This window comes from Rhamphochromis longiceps, linkage group LG12, assembly GCF_057381845.1.
Source record: "Rhamphochromis longiceps isolate RC_006_pf linkage group LG12, R_longiceps_female_GT1.1, whole genome shotgun sequence".
Classification (NCBI taxonomy): Eukaryota; Metazoa; Chordata; class Actinopteri; order Cichliformes; family Cichlidae; genus Rhamphochromis; species Rhamphochromis longiceps.
The window spans coordinates 31,309,076-31,329,624 of NC_140568.1; the positions used below are offsets into that span (position 1 = coordinate 31,309,076).

General features: G+C 39.8%; 1 protein-coding gene across 5 annotated transcripts in view; it reads right to left on the reverse strand.

Moving 5' to 3' along the window:
* pde4d (phosphodiesterase 4D, cAMP-specific) overlaps positions 1-20,549 on the reverse strand; it is a 211,950-nt gene that overhangs the window by 107,822 nt on the left and 83,579 nt on the right. The window contains exon 1 of one of the 5 annotated variants that reach the window (XM_085425791.1): positions 1,180-2,221. The exons of the other annotated variants lie outside the window; for them this stretch is intronic. Within the exon in view, the coding sequence (XP_085281917.1) occupies positions 1,180-1,442 (263 nt within the window). The 5' untranslated portion in view covers positions 1,443-2,221. Of the gene's footprint in view, positions 1-1,179; positions 2,222-20,549 lie in introns of those variants that run through there. 5 annotated transcript variants of the gene reach the window in all.

Below are 20,549 nucleotides of genomic sequence, written 5' to 3' on the forward strand. Positions count from 1 at the left end.
TGGCAGATTTATAAATTAATAGTGAAAAAGAAAAAAATGATGATAAAAATCAAAAGAATATAAAGGAGAGTGAAAGGCAGATGACTGGATAAAACACACCTTGACGTAGAATCAAAGGGTGAAATAAATAACAGATCGGGGAGTAAAGAAATCCTGATATATGATTTTCTTTATGAGAATATGAGTTTTTGATCATGAGCCAGATCCAAATGCCAGAAGGGAGACAAATCACTGAAGAGATTGAGAGTAGAGGAAGTGGGACAGAAGACATTCTGAAAAAGAAAGAAGGAAAGAGGCAGGAGAAAGATGGAAGAAAAATGGAGAGGGAAGAGAAAGAGAGATGAGTCGCAAAAAATGGGGAGGGTGAGGCGGAGGAGGAGGGGATGGGGTGTAGCGGAGGGGGTGAAATTGATTAAGGGGGAGAAACAATGAGAGTGGGGAGGAGGCGAAAAGGCGCAATGGGAGAGAGAGGCTGGAGACTGGAAACGACTTGAAAGGAAGGGATGAGGTAAATGCAACAGAGGCTGATAGACAGCCAGGAAGAGACTAATTAATAGTCAAAAACTGCAGGGAGGCAGGCAGGTGTGCAGAGAAACCCACAGCAGGAGGGAATAAACATAGAGATGGATGGCTTCTCCTGCCTTGAATTACCTAACAAGACAGGCAGCTTTGGGGTTTATCTCGTGACATATTGCATGACTATACATCACAGAGAGATAAAAGCAGCAACAGCGCAGGAAGGCGGATGGGGGGGGGGCTGCATAGTGCAGAGGGACACTGGAGAATGAGAGAAGTAAGGGGGACAAGCACTACCGTGAGGAAAAGGCAGAGAGGATCTCATTATCTAGAGGTGGGAAAAGGGTTTAGACATGAAGAAAAGCTAACAGGGGGATTCGCTCACACACATACCTGGCATTTCTGCAAGAGGAAAAGCGCTGAAGTCAAACCGCGAACAAAGTTTAATTACACAAATGGCTTTTCACACTACCGCCTCCCACCGCGCACACAGCGCTCAACAAACACAGTTGCGACCTTGAAAGTTTGCCACGGGTGTGGTTTAGACCACATGTTGTCTGATAAAAAAAACAAACAAGACACATTCCCTTTATCAGCCTCCCATTTATCAGCTCCACATCTACAGCCGCCAGCACACTGAACACCTGTCTGTTTAGCCCTCACCATGTATGTGCAACAGTGAAGCGCCTCTGTTTGTGGATGTTGTTGTTGAGCAACATGCGGCGAAGCAGTCGCGGCGAGTTGCGCGGAGAAAGGCGGGGGGAGATGGAGGAGGGCGATCGCCGGTGTCCTCGCGGCCTCTCCGGCTGCAGCAGGTTCTCACGCAGGATCTTCACCAGGTCTTCGTTCAGGCCGGAGTGTTTCGGCATGGGGGGCACTGCCAGGGTGTCCTGGTGGGTCACCCCCATGCCTGCCTGCTGGGCCATGCCTACCCCGGCTTCACCACAAAAAGCACCACTACCAGCCAAATGAATGAATAGTAAAGGTAGCCAAGATAAATCAGATGTAATGCAATAAACACAGGTAAAATATGTGCCGCTCCTTTGTCACAGTCAAAGTTTAGTAATGTGCAGAGAGAAAAAAGAAAAGAAAAAAAAGCAGGCGGAAAAAAAGAAATGACATCCAAAAATCCTGTGGATAACAAACTACAAGAAGCTCTGCAGGTAATTTGTCACGATAGCAGCTCCCTCTGTGCAAAAGCGAGGGGAAATAGAAGAAAAATCCCCCACTCCTTTTTGTCTTTAAAGGAGCAAGCACAAGAACAGGACTGAGAGCTGCTGCCTTTGTCTGCTCTGCAACACTGAATATCTGCTGTGAAAGTGCAAAGGAGAAGATGAGCGCAGCACGAAAGCAGGAGAGAGGGAGAGCGTGATGCAAAATCTTGGAGGTAAAAAAAAAAAGGGGGGGAATTCCATTCCAGCCCTTTATCCCCCAGGCCTGCAGGCAAACTCAACACAGTCCAGTGAAACCAAGCCAGCCAGAGTTGAAATAATTCTGAAATAATTCAGTCGGTTTGAGCACAGAACAGCCCGGTTCTGTCTGGCTAAAGCCAACGGTGAACCTGTGGTGGTTCACTTCACTAAAAAGCCCCAGCCCAGTATGACTCAATCCAGAAAGGAATTCTGTTCCATCCAGTCACAGCAATTTATCCTTTCTTCCTCTTCCTACATAGAGTGACTGCTGAGTGCAGCCAGTTTATAAGCTACTGATCCTTCAGAGCTGAGCAGAGCGCGAGTATGTGTGACTGTTTGAGAGAGAGCGAGAGGGAGAGATGGGGAGTGTGTACACAATAGAGAAGAGAAAACAGAGAGGTATGGAGGGGGAGAGAGAGAGAGAGAGAGAGAGAGGGAGAGAGGCAGAGAGAAAGAGAGAGAGAGAGAGAGGCAGAGAGGTTGAGGTAATGGTGCTGTTTGCATGCTTGCGCTCGAGTCGAGGCACACGCAACTCTGCAAGGGTACATTTCCCGATGCAGCAGACCGCACTTAAGTCACACTTTTGCTACTGAGTAACCCTCAATCCAGACTGAGCTTCAGGGGACATCCCCTCTAAAAGCAAACAATTCCATGAGTACAGCTGTGTGTGCACATGTGCACAAATTTGCATTTCCATTTTACTAACATTTGCACACCTGAGGGGAAAAAAACCAAAAAAAACCCCAACAAGCTAGGAGAGGGTTGCAACCAGCTAAACATCTTCTGCCACTAGCTGTGATTTCTTTCAATCAGGACAGACTCAGTTTTACTTTTGTCAGTATTGTCTGCTGAATTTAATAGGTAGCCACCTAGCCTTTATCCTCCTCCGCCTAGTGATTAGTAACTGCCTCCAACAAGCTTCTAGCCATTCTCATTTAAACCTTATGTCAACTGTTTCATTCTCCTATGCTTACATGTCCAGCTTCTTCCAAGCGACCCACAGTACTTAAATATACTTTAGCTTTAACTAGCCCAGCAACAAATCTACAGCAACATGTGTGCTATGACTTCAATGTTTCTTCTTAAGATTTTCAAATCACCCTAATACAAATAGAAAGATATACAATTAAAAAACATTATAAGTTTGGTTTTTGCTGTTACATGTTGATAGCCTATACTTGTATGGCATACTCAGAGTTAGTTGCACAAGTCTTTCTTTAAACAAGGACAATTTTGTAATTTTACCTCACCACGGTGGATTTTAAAATAAGCAGTCAACATGTGATTGAAGTGCAGTGTGACAGAACTGATTTAAGTGACTTTTTGCTTTAATTCAAAAGGTTTGGCAAAAGTATCATATTGACTGTTTGGGAATTTCAGCCATTTTTATACATAGTCCCCCATTTTCAGCAGTTCCAAAGTAAATGGAGAATTTAAAAGCAGTACAGGTGAGACCTGTTCTGTTGTTAGTCCAATGTTTTTTAAGTTGTTAAACTGCCATTTTATAGCTTTTCACTTAACTTTCAGTTTGAGGGCCAGAGAGATGTTGATGCAAGTGAAATGTGCTGAAAAAGCAATTTTAGATAGCAAAAACTTTAGGAGTAACCTAATAAACAATCTGTACATTCTTAAAAAGAAGGAATGCCCTGGGTAGCTCACAGAAGACAAAGAGCATGATGACAGAATTATTTCCATGATTAAGAATTACACCTTAATAACATCTAACCATCTCAGTAACATGTGTATCATTGTCAAAGTCTACAAACAACACAAAGCTTCATGAATGAAAATACAGTGACTTTACAACAGTGTTCAAACCTCGAGTTACATTCAGGAACAAGAAGGCCAGATTAGTTCTGGAGTAAAAAAAAAACATCTTTGGACAGATGACAGAAAGACTCATTTGTAGCAGAATGATTGGAGGAGAAAAGTATAGAGATGGAAAGGAACAGCTCAGCTGATCCAAAGCAGGTCACATCATCTGTCAAACATGGTCGAGACCATGTTATTCTACAGGCATGCATGGCTGATAGAAATGAGAAAAAGCTTCTCAAGGATCTGAAGGCAACTGCAGCAAAAGCCTGGCAGAGCTTCTGCAAGGAGGAAACACAGCACTTGGTGACATTCACAGATTCTAGATCTCCAGCATTTTCATCCAAGTACCAAAACCAAATTATGTTATCTTGGCCAACTACTTTCAAACCTCTGAAAATAGAAGAAAATGGCTTTAAGTCCTAAACAGGTAATGCAATACTACAACAATCAGATCCTAAATGTATGATTGAAAATGCTGGTGTTCAGAGACAAAATCACAAATATTCCGCTATTATACAAATACTCATGGACCTACCTGTAACTATTATGTGACCTCCATGAAGGCATTCCATATATACAGTAACTTAAAGAATAAAGACACACACAGCACCTCTGGCTACAGATTCCTACACAACAGTGACGCTGTAGAGGTATGGATAGCATAATTGTTCACAGTGACAATGTGAACATGTAGCTGTGTTCCAAATATGTATAATGATTATTCTGAATAACCAACAACTTTGAATTTTTGATCAGAATACTATACTACTATGTAGTAGTGCTCAATTTATGCTGTATGTATTATTATATAAATACATTCAAAATATCAAACGTTGCAAGCATAGTATTAAAAGCACAATTGGAACCCAGCATGCACTCACAAACACTCTAGCAACACTAGCTTTAGTATTTCAAAAAGAGTGGGTGCTCCTCAAAGACTAGGAGCAAGGATATACAAATGATTCCAGTCAACCACGTTGGAGGAATGCCCAGTTGTGTTCTACAGACACAGTGTACTTACATTTTTTAAAAACAAATTAAAAACACAGTCAAATACCACCAGGCAGAAACCATCTGAAATGTCTCCTAACACCACAGAAAAAAGCAAAAACACTACCACAGGCTACCTATTTGACATCTCCCAGAGAGGTTTTAGCTAATGTCAACATTTTTTCAGACAAGATTATAAACTGAAATAGAAACGTTTGACTTCCTGCAATCATAACTGTAACTACGCTTTCTGATTGATAAGCCAGCCTTTTCTGGAACATAACATTCTGCAGTGAAGCTAACTCCCCAGCACTTTCCAACCAATATTTCCTTACTAGCAGGCTCTCCAGGTTGCTGTTGTGAGAGTCCTGGCCATTATTTACCTGTCTCTCTATAGGGAATCTTTGGTCCACTGGTTGGACTAACTCGTGCTGCTGTTACGAACAGCATTTGTGTCAGTAGTTCTTGCCTTTCTCAAGCTCCTCTGTGAGCTGGAGGGCCAATCTAACCTGAAACTGCAGCAACACCAAGCTTATCTTGCTGCAGGGCAAAGCAAGAAGACTAGCGCCACCAGCTGAATCATTCTGTGTATAAAATCAGAAAAGTTCCCACCTGACCATCACAGAATCAGCTGACGTTATTTTGTACAATAACTTTAGTACATATTTTGAAGTCCTGCTAAACTTTACTTTAAGATCTATCCAGTTTTATATCCAGTCCCACCAAGTGTGACAATCTAAAGCAAAAGTTCCTTTTTATATATTATGATACCTCAGAGTACAGTAACAGAAAAAAGCAGTGGTTCCCTGAACGTCTCGCCTGTGCCCTGGACAGTGGACTGAGTGAAAAGGGAAGATGGTCATTGCTCTGGTATTTAGTTCCACGTTGTCACTGTAGTTATTGTTATTTATTGGCACAGTATTTATAACTTTATTTAATAATCGGCGTGGGAGAACCTCCTTTCACACACATGCGCGCGCACATTTCCACGTATGGGTGCGTGCACTTTAACTCTACCACCACAAATAGAATCAAATCCTGTGAGGAAACAGAAGAGAACATTTTATTATTACTTCTTTTTGTCTGTGGGAATAAAAAAATTTGATTGCTCAGCTGATATTTATTACGTGAGTGTGTAATGGTACCCAGAGGAAGATTTCAAATCAGGAAATACAAAACTAACAAACTCAAGCTGTTTGGATGTTGTTCTTTTCCCACCAGACAAAAAGGACTATCAAAAGACGACTATAGGCTACTATATAGAAGACTGACTATAAAACCCACTAAATGTTTTCATCATTTGGGATATCAAATTTTTGGATATTATCTTTTGCACATCTATCGCGTTTATGGTTCCTTCTAATTATCACTTTTATGCCACAGATTACTGTTTTGTCAAGTAGAAGTGCTTGCTACCAAATGTAAGCCTTTCTATAGTCAGAAGAAAAACAGACTGCAAAATGTATAGATATAGAAGCTAAAAAAAAACTTGATATTACTATTAGAACCAACAAATATAGGATTTTTGAGACCAGTACCGATACAGATATTGAGCAATTTAAAAATCTGACATATGGACCCATATTTTTTCTTTCAAGCACACGAAAAAAGCTGATTTCCTGAAATTTTGTTATGTGCAGGTTTATGAATCTTTACTAAGACAACATGACCTGTCGGTTTAAAAATAAACTTTTTATTGTCATAGCAAGCTTTGGATTATTTGTTAACACTCTGCCTGACACTATCTCTGTTTATCCTGTACTTTCTTTACTTTGTTAAATTCTCATTTATTGCCTGTTGTAAATGCTGATGCTCATATATTGCTATATAGCCAACAAGGACCGATAACATTAGACGGCCAATATATCAGTCTGGCTCTAATTCCAATAAATTCTAACCATAACACTTGCAAACATGCAAATACAACCCAGTGACCACTACAGGCACTTTGGATCCATCTGTCTAAAATCAGCTTTCCCTATGAACAAAAGCAGCGCACTGGCTGCCAAAAGATCAGAGAATGCATTCAATAATTTTTTTTAAGTTAGTTACAATGTTGCATCAACTACAGCAAAAAAAGATCAGGGAAAGCAGATTTTCTTTAAAATCTAATTAAGAGAATGCATGTTTTAATAATGTGTATAATATGGACTACCCATTTCATTTTTGCAGATTTGAATAATATTTCACACATATTTACAGAAGTAACATACATTTAAGACAGCAATGCAAAAATTAGACAGAGGCAAAACTAAGTCATGGTCAATACATCCTTCTGACTGATGGTTCAGCAGTGAACTTCTCACACATGAGGAAAAAAGGAAAATGAAACCACAGCAGGGAGAGTTTCCTCATTAGCAGTGCCTCCAGCCTGGCTGTGTGTTAAATATCATCATAAATGTCATCATCTATGCATACTTGGAATAATGGCTTTTAAAATCTTTTTTAAATTAATTTCAAAAACCTTTAGTTGCTAAAAATGTGACATTTTGGAAGCTGTAATGGTTGGGGCATTTGGCCTTTCAACACCATCACAGAGCAACCTCTACTACAGGCAAGCTGATGCAGTCAGTAAGACACTTCCAGCCACGATGACAGTGGAGAGCTGTTGGCCTTCGGTTGACGGCTCGCAATTCATCATCACCTTACAACAGTCAGTCAAAAGGGATGAATGCCACTCCGTGAAAACATGTTTTATTTGTTTTCCTCTGACGGACTCACATACAGTAATTGCTGTCATTGTTCCATTGTTTCTCTTCTCGTGCTACCTTTCTTACGCCTCATCTTCTACGCTTTGTAAAACATTTCTTTTTTCAGCGATTACTTCCCCTTGCCACGCGTGACGTCAGTGTGCGTTTCCCCCTGGTTACCAGGGGCAACATGGCTGGAGAGGGACAAGTAGATTTTTCAAGAACCAAAGGCTGGAGGAACAAAAGCAAGAAAATGGAAGCCAATCTACAAGACAAAACTCAAGTGCATCACGCACAAAAAACAGTCTCAGTTGCTGCAAACACTACAACACATCACTGTGGTGCACACATATGACACCTCAGCATAAAGCACAAGCGACCACCTTCATTAAAGCAACAAAAAAGCGATAAAGAAAGGCATGGCAACGGCTAAGTGGATAAGTAGAATCATAGATTTATTTACTACATCAAGTAATGACAAGATCTGAAGGCTTGTGCATTATATATTAGCCTTATATTAAACAAATGATTGATATCCAAGATAGCAGAGCAGAAAATAGAGTTCACCACACCTCGAAGGAAACCAGATATTACAGAGTGTAGCTTTGTATGCATTCACATTCATACATATTTTAACTATGATTTAGTTTTGTCAACATTTTAATTTTCCATTTCTATCCTTTGCAAAACAAACTAATAAATCAAATCTTTGTGTCTCTACTCCTTGAAAAAAAAAAAAGCGGGGGTAATCTTGACAGATTGCGTGTGTTTCTTTTGGCAGCACACAGCATGCTGTCACCTCCCAGACTGCAGCCTGGAGTCTGGCCTAGTACTGGCAAAAGGGCCTCCGCAAGACACTAGATAATCAGATCAGTGCACCGTATTTCTTAATTAGAGCTGGGCGATAGAACGATAACGATATGTATCGCGATATAACTTTTACTCGATAGAGAAATTAAGCTATCGCGATAGACCTCGCCGCTCTTGTCCTCTAAAAAAAAAAAAAAAAAAAAAAGATCAGCCAATCCAAATTAAGTAGCGCAGAGCCGAACCAATCACAGCCGCAGCGTCACGTCGCGTGACTTGTTACGTACAGCACAAGTGCCAAGCCGCATGTGTGTTTGTTTGGGAAGCAGCCAGCGGGTAATGGAGGAAATGAGTGTGCCGACTAGAAAAATCAACCGAGCGTGACCGAAGAGAAAACAGATGATGGTTCCAACGCCGGAGAGATTGTCGAACGGAAGAGCCATAGAAGTTCCGTAGTGTGAAGGTATTTCGGCTATTTCAAGTCTGACAAAAAACAGAGTAGCGTGCACTGTAAATTGTGCCGAAAGCAAGTCTGGAAATACAATAAACTGGTGCATGCGTCACACTGTGCGCCACGTTATTGTTTCGGTGAAATGAATTTCTACAATACTGTTAATTCTACTCTCTGCAGTGTTTAAATGCTTACATATACACACAGTTACTGTCCCTCCACACATACGACTCGGTTCTGCTTCTATGCCCCAGCTTTGTTTACTTTTTCCCACCGAGGCTTCTAGACTTCTGATTGGCCAACATTTCTGCACGGTTAGGAATCTAGCGCCACCTGCTGCTTTGGCATGTTCATAGCAGCGTTTTCCTTCATTTCTGCCTTTATGTGTGGACGGGATTATTTTTTAAAACGAAAACGGAAAATCTCCGTTTTCAAAAATACCCGTGTACGTGTGGACGTAGCCTCAGTCTCTGACTGGAAGCGCTAATTCGTCATTCGGCTTTTGTCAGACTAAAGTAACTGTTAAAACTGTTTGAAAAGCTAAGCTATACAACAAGGAGAGATTGAGAATTTCCTTTTAGTTCTCAGTTTATTTGATATTGACAAAAGTTAGTCAGTTTTGTCTGTTCTTCTGTAACACAAACTAAGATTTATTTTTAGAATTAATATTTTGTTTCTAAGTGGAATTGACAATTTAGTAGTCTGTTTCGTTTGTTCTGTTTTGAAACTTAAACGCTTTAGTGGCTGCCTTTTGTGTAGTTTGCAATATTTGCCTTTATTTATCTGAAAAAGTCTCATGTTCCTTAAGTACATCTACCCTGTTGAACTTATTATGGGAAATAAATATTTAAATAAAAACAAGCTGCTGATTATTTCACATTTTACTTGTGAGCAACGGCACATTTAAATCTTACAAATATAGTTATTTGGCTTATATCGTGATAGATATCGTTATCGCCTGAAATGAAAAAAACATATCGTGATATGAAAAAATCTCATATCGCCCAGCTCTATTCTTAATACGTTATGAGAATGTCAAAGGTGACTTAGGCTTATTAAATTAACCTTTTATCATGGTTATAACTCGGATTACTGTAGCAGACATATGAATGGGAAGGAAGCACAGATGAAATACAAGGAGCTGGTGCACCAGGCAGTTTAAAAGCAAACAAGATGACCTGACCAAGACTGATTTCACCAAGAATTTCTGAGCAATTCCACGTAGCAACTACCAGCTGCAATATTAATGGCATAATACAGCCAAAACCTTAATGCAGCTCTGTCTCCCCCAAGTGGATATCTCCTTTTATTGTGTGAGCCAGGACTAGTCTAGAACACACACCGACTGTATATATCACTAATATACGGAAATTACCTCCATCACACCAGATGAACATTAATTCCAGTGCTCGGCGATATGTTTTTAAAAAGGCACAGCAGAGAGAAATATGACGCAATAGAAACAAATTTTACAATTTGCTCTAATCTTGTTTCCCACCAAGACACATAATAAAGTCATAGCCCTGTAAATGTCTGCATTTTAGCATCAGCTATACCACCCTGCTGTGGGATCAAATATGCATGCATTCTTGTAAATCTAATATTAAATGAAACATTTATTTAAAATTTGAATTTTTATAAATTTTTCTTTAATGCTGCAATATTGGGTGGCATATGATGTCTATACATAAAAATGCATTGTTTGCTGCACAGAAAGTGATAGAGATTCTTTGTTTTCTATAAAAACAGACTATTTTGAAGGCAGTTGCAGATGACACAGATGCAAAATCTCAGAAAAAATCTCTGTGAAAACGACTCCTGGTTTTTACACTTCCATCTGTATTTCTGGTCACCATGCTCTTTCGTGTAGTACCATATACATATAAGCACATTATGAAAATAGAGTAGTGGCTGATGGAGAATCTGATGCGAACCACTGAGTTCTTTTTGTTCATTTTGCTTATTGGACCAATAGATGGCAGCATTTTCTCAGAAACATGAAGACATAAAGCAAGACCACACACGGCAGTTCATATAAACCATTCAGAGGCATCTTTGTGTGTCCTAGACAGAAACACAGCTCCATATATGTCAGACTTTCCACTGTGTGTTGCCCAACTGAGGCCATGCAGGGGTGCTCAGAGCTGTAATTTCCTGAAGATCTGTTATACCAACTGTCTTTTTCAGCACGACTACGAAGCGCTACAATTTTCTACTTTATGGGCAGTGACATTTTTCTTTATAGTTTTAACATTTAAAGAGCTCTCACTTTAGATGACTCACAGCCTGCGGTGAAAACAGTAAGTCTAGTGAATGCAAAATGGAGCCAGTCCACTCTTATGGAAAAGAAAGTGAGACATGAACTGTATATTAAGTATGAATTATCAATGCCTCTCTTGCTAAGGACACTGTAGAGCAAAAAAGATATGATAGTTCTCATGTTTTGTACAGTTTTCTCAGCGTTTCTCCCCCCGACTGCAGCATACATCACGGTCCACTGGAGAGGCTTGCTATCATACCTTATGAAGTGCTTTTCCCCAGAAAAAGCAAAGGAACGCAAACTATAGATTCGGTTGGAATTATCAGCGTATCTTGAGAAAGAGCCAAATAACTCACTGTTCCCTCACGAGAGAGAAAAAATACTGAAGGCAACAAAACACAGTGTTCACGAGCGGATATGAATATGAATAAAAGAAATTCTTTGGGACACACTAGAGCAATACTTAATTTGGAGAATAGTTTCCATGATCTTCCGCCCGTTTTCCTGCTGTTTTGTGCAGCTGGTGTCTCATGCACAGTGAGAATATTTCATGGTCAGAAAAGCTGTCATGGTGACCCTGGCAGGGACTGTGGTCTAATTCCCTCAACCCCACTGATAGTAGAAGGTCACACGCTCTTGCCTCATGGTCTGAAAGCAAACACAGACATGCTGGGGAATACAGAAAGATAAGAATCCGAATCCAACAGGATGGCTGTGATAGAACTAGATTGTTTTGCTGCTTCCAAACTCTGCGTGTAATGGGCAGTGAATGTTTCAGTTTGAAGTGAAAGATCAGACCGTCCGATTGTTAATTATCTTCCTTCTGCCCGCAAGTACTAAGTAAGCTATAGGATTTGCTTTTCAATGTATCATTATGAAATCAAGTGTGTAGAAGCGCTTCAGTGCCAGGAACACTCTGTAAATATGTAAGGGGTGGCTGTAGCTCAGGTGGCAGAGCAGGTCAGCCTCTGAAGGTCGGTGGTTCGATCCCAGGCTGCCTCCTGGCTGCATGCCAAATATCCTTGGGCAAGATACTAACCCCATGTTTGCCTACTGGTGGTGGTCAGAGGGCCCGGTGGCGCCAGTGTCCGGCAGCCTCGCCTCTGTCAGTGCGCCCCAGGGCAGCTGTGGCTACAATGTAGCTTGCTATCGCCAGTGTGTGAATGTGTGTGTGAATGGGTGGATGACTGGATGTAGTGTAAAGCGCTTTGGGGTCCTTAAGGACTAGAAAAGCGCTATACAAATGCAGGCCATTTACCAATATGCAAGAGTGTTATTAAAAATAACACCAAGGCAACTTATTAAATGTTGAAAGTGAGATTTTTCTTTTTTGCAGGAAATATTTGTTTTTCTTTTCCTTCAATTTAGATGCTAAAAGGGCAGCAAGTCTATAAAGCATGCACAAAAACACAACTGGTTAGGTTAATTGAAAATGAAAACACTAAGTGAGCAAAAACAACTTTAGAATAAAATGTTTTAATTACAAAAGAAATGTGGGATTTCATCGTCTAATGAATATATCATTTAAAATACAGAGAATCCAAATAACTCTGTGCACAAAAGAGAAGAATTGAACTTGATGGCTACAATTTTTAGGCCCTTAGACAGAGATGGATTAAAAACACACATGACTCTATAGTGGAAATCACTAAACGTGCACCTCTGACAAGCATCGTCAGTGAACACAGTACTTATGACAGGAAGACTTTAAATGATGCACATGCTATGGGTAGCTTATAAATTTGTGAAAGCACCATTATGGCTAAACGACTTGCGCATGTTTTTGTGCGTTCCAATTTTACAAAGAATCAGGATACTTTATGGTTACGTTTTTCAAATCACTGCACTTCTCTGTAGTTGACTCTAGCTTTGGATGTGAAAATCTGCTTCAAAAAAATAAAAGAACTTCCTTGCCTTGCTGAACTAGCCTGGCTGCAGTTCAGACCTGTCACTTACTGAAAACATTTGGCGCGTTATGAAATGAGAAATGGTGTACAGTTGAAATCCCTTCTGAAGCAATAATAGGAAAGCATTTTGCTTTCTAAATTGCTCTCAAATGCTTACAGAGTGCTGTAAAAAAGGAAAGAGGTGATGGAGCGTGGTGGTAAACATGCCTCTTTCCCAACTCTTTTGCGACATTATATACGTTTTATACCACATCCAATTTGAAAACCAGAAGAAGGGTGGGAAAAGGAAAGAAAACTGAACAAAAACAAATGGTGAATAACAATCTATTAGAATTATTTTTTTGCAATTCTCAAAGCATTATGAGTCAAAGTCGATGTGCGTCAGGACTGAATAATAACCCAGTAAGCTAAAACTTCAGGGAGTCTTTGGTTATTACTGGGTTCACTGCCAAAGGAAAGTAATATAGACCCTGGTCAGGATCCATGAGAACACTCCACTGGAACGTTTGATTAAAAGCGTGCATGTGAGTGTGCATGCCGTTGAATAACTACCCTTGTGCAGACGTCTCATGTTCAGTTGTGCTTATTTTGGAGCGCGGTAATAGTTGTTATTTTATGAGCGGCACTGCATGCAGCCTGCCATGATGAGAGGAAATGGGAAGGGGGAAGGGGAGGTGGTCAAAAGTGAGGGACTGATGGAAGTGAGGGGAGAAAACTAGAGGAACGGCGTGCCAAGTGAGAGAGAGAGTCAGAGCAGGCTGTAACTGATGCAGGGTGACAGTAAATGAAAGTGGATGAATACAAATGACCACGGGGATAAGGAAGAGGGATCGCGAGAGAATGAGAGGGGAAGAGGACACAAAGATCAGGGTGGTTCCAGAAATAACCAGTGGTTGTAAACATGGTGGTCCCAGGAAGTCAGAACTTCCTGTGTGTCTCTGTGTGAGGGGTGTATACCTGGAAGGAAGAGCACGTTTGCTTACTTGTGGACATGTTTGCATACATAGACCAGTGCATATAATACATGCACAGGCCAGTTTATGCGTACTTTGTAACGCTACGGATTTAGGAGTAAAAGCTGTGTTTCTCAGTGTTTTTGTACTAATGTAAAATTCAGTGAAAATCTAATTTTTTCACCTCACTCATACTCTATTAAAAGTGCATGGGCCACAATTCACACTTCCATTCCATATAAATATACATATGCATGAGAGAAAGTGTTTCAAATAAACACTTTCTGTCATGCATAAAGAAATAATGATATAAGAACTCAGAGTGTACTAAATTATGGCTCGCACAGGAAGGGAATACTAGAGCGATAATGTTGGGACTTGGATGTGGAGTGGCCACTGGTGGATAATGAGATGGGAAGTGACAATGAATAATTAATGACAGTGAATTATTTGCAAAATAACACCTGGGTGAAAAACATTAGGCAGGATTAAAATAAGGGAGTTTTTAAGTGATATGGGCTCAATTTTGTGCTGTGACTTAACACAAAACCTGCACGGATAACCTCGTAGCAAAGGCTGAAGGGTTCGAATTATATTATTGCCAGTAATTATAGATTTTATTTTTATCTCCATCTTTATCTGGTTCATTTACATCTCAAAAAATAACATAAATAACAAAATCTAAAGAGTGTAGGGTAGCTTATATAACACCTTTTTTTTAAATTAACATATAAGGAAGAATAAAATCAGCTACAGAATCACGACAAGAGTGAGAAAAAAGAAAGAAACATTAGATGATTAAAGGCATTGTCACACTAAACATTTATCACAACACTGAATAATTATGTTAGTTCTATACAATGTTTTTACAACTATATCAATGCGCTGCACATTTAAAAGTGCGCCATGTTAGGGTTGCATAGCATAACAGCCAGTGTAACATCTGTAACTGTGATGATCATGAATGTATTGAAAGCATGATTTTTCCCTGGCAAATTATTACACCATCACGATTATCCATGATGCAACTCACCCACGGGCAGTTCAGTGTGTGAATTTCAGGTTTGTTGTGATAAACATGGCTAACGCATCCTCAAGCTGTTAGCCTAAGGCTAGCCTCAAATAGAAATGGCATCAGGTGATGCTGACTTTGCAACGCTGACTTTGGGGCTACAAAAAAGGGGGGAAAAACAGAAACCTATGATAATAAAGTTTAAGTAAGTAAAGTTTATTTATTAAGCGCTTTTCATAGACAGGTAGTCAGAAAGCGCTGCACACAGAGATTAAAATAAACAGTACGATAAATAGCAATGGCTGAATTCCATTTAGGCTTAGGGTTGGGGTTTTATACGTGTATCTGTGACACTGTCATAACTAACTGGAACCAAAGAGAGAATAAAAGGTGGCCATAGCTACTATGACATTCTCAGTTGGCCTTGAGATTTGTTTTCTCCTCCTGTGAAGCTGCTTTCTCATTGGCTAATCACTTGTCAATCACACGTTGTTGTGATAAAAAACTAAAAATTCTCTTTTATGAAACACAGTATGACCATTAATTACAAGGTGGGTTTGTTTTATCTATCTGGCAATATGGCCCAACATGAGTGACTGAGCACATAAACTTAAAAGAGTTGAGGACAGAAAGTCATCTACATACATGGCCCTTTCACACTGGAAGCAGAATGCGCTGCATTGACTGCTAGACTGAGCAAATCGCCCAAAATTTGTGTTGAGCTGTCAACTGTGCTCTGCCTGTATCTCATTTGCATGCACAAGCAAAAGAAGAGAATGGGGTTGAGAGTGCATTTGAATGCACTGTTACCTATGTGAAAGGACCTATTGCCTTCTATAGGACCAGGAGTCTTCTTGCAATCTCCATCTGGTGACCTCCAGATAGAATGCAGATGTAAAGCACTTCAGCAACAGATTCATTTTTCTGTTTTGTACCATCTGTAACTGGAACAAAGCAATTGTTCAAGACAAACTAGACCGCACTGATGTCATGATTTAAAAACACCAACTCCTTTAACTAATCCTAAGTGGCAAAAATAAACCAGCCTTAGGACTCGGAACTTAACTTTGATACCTTCAAAAATAAAAACCAGCTACTATGTCGCAGGCTCTCTTACATTATGCAATATTACAAACACATGTCAGAAGCATGCTGAACAGAGATTTGGTTCATGTGTTTTCATTGTGTTCTGAGGCTTGAGTCACATAGTAGCAGTAAATAAGTCCAAGAGATGTAAAGTATGGCTCCATTTTATCAGACTTGATGCAAATAGCATACAATGCAATATGCAAAAGGGCAGCGCTGCCAAGAACAGCAAAACAGCACATTTGATGAGACGCTTCAATGTGAACAGAATAAATATAAGAGCGGAAAGTTGCTCTGTTTCACTACAAAAAGGAACTACAGTCAACTTCTTCTCAATACTCAGACCTGTCTGATATTACAAAGCCGTCTGAAAGAGTCAGCCTCTCCAGGGTGTTCTTTCACTCCTGTTACGATTAATCCCATAAGTCATGAGATGTCCCACCAGGCCTCTTCTATTTTTCACTCCTGTCATCAAAGGCAGATTTTTTTTTTTTTTTCCAAAAACCAATAGCATCTATTTTCTAGTCAAATATAGGGTTGAAATACTTTTCAGACTGTTTCAGCTTATTAACATTTATATTACCAAGCCCAGTTTCCAAGCTCAGAGCCAGCAAGTATCGAGTTTGTATCAGAACTTCAAATAAGAAGTTGTGGACAGTTTCAGGGCAGTTTCAGCTGGTGGATATGTGAACTATAAGTCAACAGTACTGACATTTACCCAAAAGAGCATAAGAAGCAGGCAAAAGAAGTGTTGTATTGTCCTGTACGGGCTGTTTTCCTGCTGTGAAACCGATTTCAGTGAAAAGACTTGATGGGAGAAGATGGGATATGTCCCAGTACCTGGAGTGACCCTGAATTGGGGTTAAAAAAAAATGGACCGGGAAGGACTATGACCTTGAGATATCCAGAAAAAGCCTCGAAACTCGATACCATTTTCATCACCTTGGGGGTAAAAACAAAGACAAAAAATGAAGTTTTTTTCTCTAGTTGCTAGTCAACGTTTCCCTGCTTAAATCTTCAAAAGAAACAACAAAGAAAAGACACACAAATAACTGTGTTATGATGTTAAATTAACACCATCTATTAAAATTACCAATGAGCAGGACAGATCATGTTTGCTGCCTGGCTCCTACATTAATGTCCTCATTTTTATTATTAGCGCTACCTTAATTATAAACTTAACAATGGATAATCTGGCCCTTATTTCCCAAGGGGTCTTGGCATTAGAAACACACTAGCCTGTGACCACCTGAGGCTGGGTTTGTATCATGTGATTGCTAATGTTGAAACAGCTAATATTAAAGTATTTATACACTTCAACGTTTTTGAAAGGGGAGCTTTACTGACTGCTCGAAAGGGTTGTGTAGCATTGTGAACATCAACTCCTTAAGTTGCTGTCAAGTAGAAAGCAACTTGTATATTAATTAGTACTTGACTATCAATACCTTTCAAGAGGTCAGTTAAAGGCTCATCGCAATATCAAAGCCAAACACTTTTAACATATTCAATAAAATTGCACTTGCAAAACAGCACACGACTGAATTTGCTTAAAGGTTTAAATGTTTTTAACTTTTTTATAGAAAGTAAATCTTTTTTTTTAAATATATAATCCCTTTAACGTGACTTTACAGTGGACTTCTGTGTGCTGCAGGCCTTCAAATAAAATGGGCTGAGTCATTTAGACTGTACAAAATCTTATTTTAAAGCTTGCACTGAGGTTAAACTGGCTTGGTTTGATATACTTTTAGAGTCAGACCTCACTTTTTTTTACTGTCCAGTTCAGCTACCGGCTTCTTTATGCTCTCAGTCCTCTAGTAAAGTTACAGAGAGAAAATCTTGAATCTGAAGCCAACATATTAGTCTTTCACACACCCACATAGCAGCGTGGCACATGTTTTAACACCAGCTAAAGCAAAGCACTTCCATCCAGTTTCCGGGCCACACTGGCATAACAAAGATGCACAGTGAGACCGTGTGAACTACTAAGTGATGGAAATAAAATTGAGGAAAACTGAAATATTCAAAGTTCAAAGATCTTGTCGGAATACGAAATGATGGCCGTCGAGAAGATGAACACAAGTTTAAATTACAAAGAAATAAAATTCATTTGCAACTGCAAAAATGGCCTTTTGGTGTACTCGGGATTTGGTGGATTTCACAACTGCTTTTCTGGTCTACATATCCCAACCTCAGTTAAATATTATTTTTAAATCTAACCACAAATATGACATCTGCAGATTCATATTTCAGCTTGTTGAAATGCACTTATGCACCAGGTCTTGTACACCAGCCAGGGGAGTCTCTGAAGAAATGTTATGCACATGGTTTGTTGACTTTGCAACTGATGCTGCAGCCACGCCTGACAGCTATCCACTGCATCATTCACAAGGTAGAACCTGCAGTCCATGATGGTGCAAAACGCATTATAGAGCTGAGTCATTTTCAGATATTTACTGGCTTTCAAAGTCCAAACATCTGCTGTTAATCTCAGTAAACGCAGCATGGCCACCTCCTTCCCTGCCTGGAGATTTGCGCATGGAGGTAAAAGAGGACCAACACGCCTCAGATGACCCTCGATGGGAAAGCACAAAAAGTCTTTCATTAAAGCAGACTGTTTTCTCGTTGAAATGTGCTGTACATGAATATTTTTATTTTGACAATATTTCATATTAAATATTACAGCTAAGTGGCACGTTTGGTTGACTGGGACTAAGTGAAAGGTTAAATAGTTAACATTTGACCTTTTGTAGTTTTACATTTGGTTCTGCATGAGGAGAACACGAAAGTCAGTATATTGCAATGGTGGTTATATTTTCAAGTTCTAAACTTGTGTAATTGAAGTTTATGATTATTCTATAGATGCTACATTGGGCAGTAATAAATAAGAAACACTATCAGGCTTCAGAGCATATAGGACTTCTCTAGGTCCCAAATTACTTTATTAGAATAGCTGACTCCTGGGCATACTTAGTAAAAAAGAAAAGTTTTCAAATCTCATAACTTCCAGAAAAGGTAAATTTCCTTCCTCTTGTTGAGATGAACTGAAACTGGTAAATGTCAAGCTGATATGTCACAGCATGTCATAGGTCATGCTTGCATCCTCCTCACATTCTTGTGAACATGGTGGCTCAAGAATGATGAAGAAATCATTACACAGGTAGCTCACATGGAGAACATGACCTGATTAGATATTAATGTGGCTTTGTGAATAGATTTGGAGGGTAGATATTAAAACAGTCAAATTTAATGGTAAAAGGCGTGTGTGTCAGAATAGTCATTATTAAATTTTGATTAGTTTCAATTAGGGGCTGAGAAATTTTCATTATCTTAGTTACTAAGATAATGACATAACATATTAAATACCAGGTTGCATAAAAAGGGAACTGTTTCTCTTGCCCATGAGCCCAGTGAAGACATTGATTTTCTGCATCATCATGAACTTTTTAATAGGGCTCCAGCTCTTGATATATAACTGTACACACAGCCTGGATTGTTAAATGCATTTTTAAACACACAGCCGTTAGGAGAATTGCTGCTTACCTCTCCACATGTTTGCATGGATTCTCTTTCTGGCATTTTCTTACAATCCAAACATATTCATGGGGTTAGGTTTAATGGTAATTCTATATTGGCCACAGGCATGAATATGAGTGCTAAAGGTTGTTTGAGTCCCTGTGTTAGCTCTGCGACTGACTGCCAACTTCTCCAGGGTGTACCCTGCCACCCTAAGACAGCTGGAATAGGCTCCAACACCACATGATCCTCAATTGGATAAATAGAAAAAAATGGATGCAAGGACAGACCCTTGTGTCACCTGGAAAGAAAAGCTGGCTGTCTTTGCTATGGTGTATTAAACTGATGTGTGTCATAATGTCCGCTGTTAGATAAAGTAAAGGAACCCAACACATACAAGGAAGTATGTGTGGACTCTGAATGTGTGGTGAGTTCCTAAGTGATTGTATGCATGTTAAACAAAAAAGGCAACTAACTGGTTTGTCAGTCTGCCACCTGGAGGACGAGAGAGTGAGAGGATGTGACTGGGCTGCTTTATAGAGGTTTCTCATGTGACATCATGCACACACTGCCTGAAAGCTTTCAGTCATATTGAACGTGATGCAACCACTAGTGAGGAAAAAGAGGATATGTGTTTCCTGACCAGTTAGCAAGTGGTTGGCTGGCAATCGCTAAGTGAAATCAGTCAGAATGCTGCTGTTGTCTGCAATCTGTCACTAACTAACTAACCACTGAGTGGAAATGAAACTTATACAAATGCAATGCAAACTGGAAGTGGAGAAGGTCTGCCTTCAGAGTAAAAGCACTGAAACCAACACTTTTCAAAAGATGCAATTTTTTCCTTGAAGGTGAGCAATATTCCTTTCTGGTTTTTGTTGCTCTTTTGACAGTTTTACTAACAGTCAGAGACCAAATCAATCACCTACAAATCAGAGCAATCTCAGGGAGATTGCCAACTGGTCAGGGTAGACACATTTCTCTAGTGTCCAGTAGCTGCGAGTGTGCCACTGACCAGTGTCTTGGCCTGTGTGACTCAGGATATCAACCTCTACCACTCGGCAAAGAGTCAAGGAACACACATTTTTTTTTACTAACATCCGATGGTTGTCAGATGGATATCACCATGTTTGTCACATG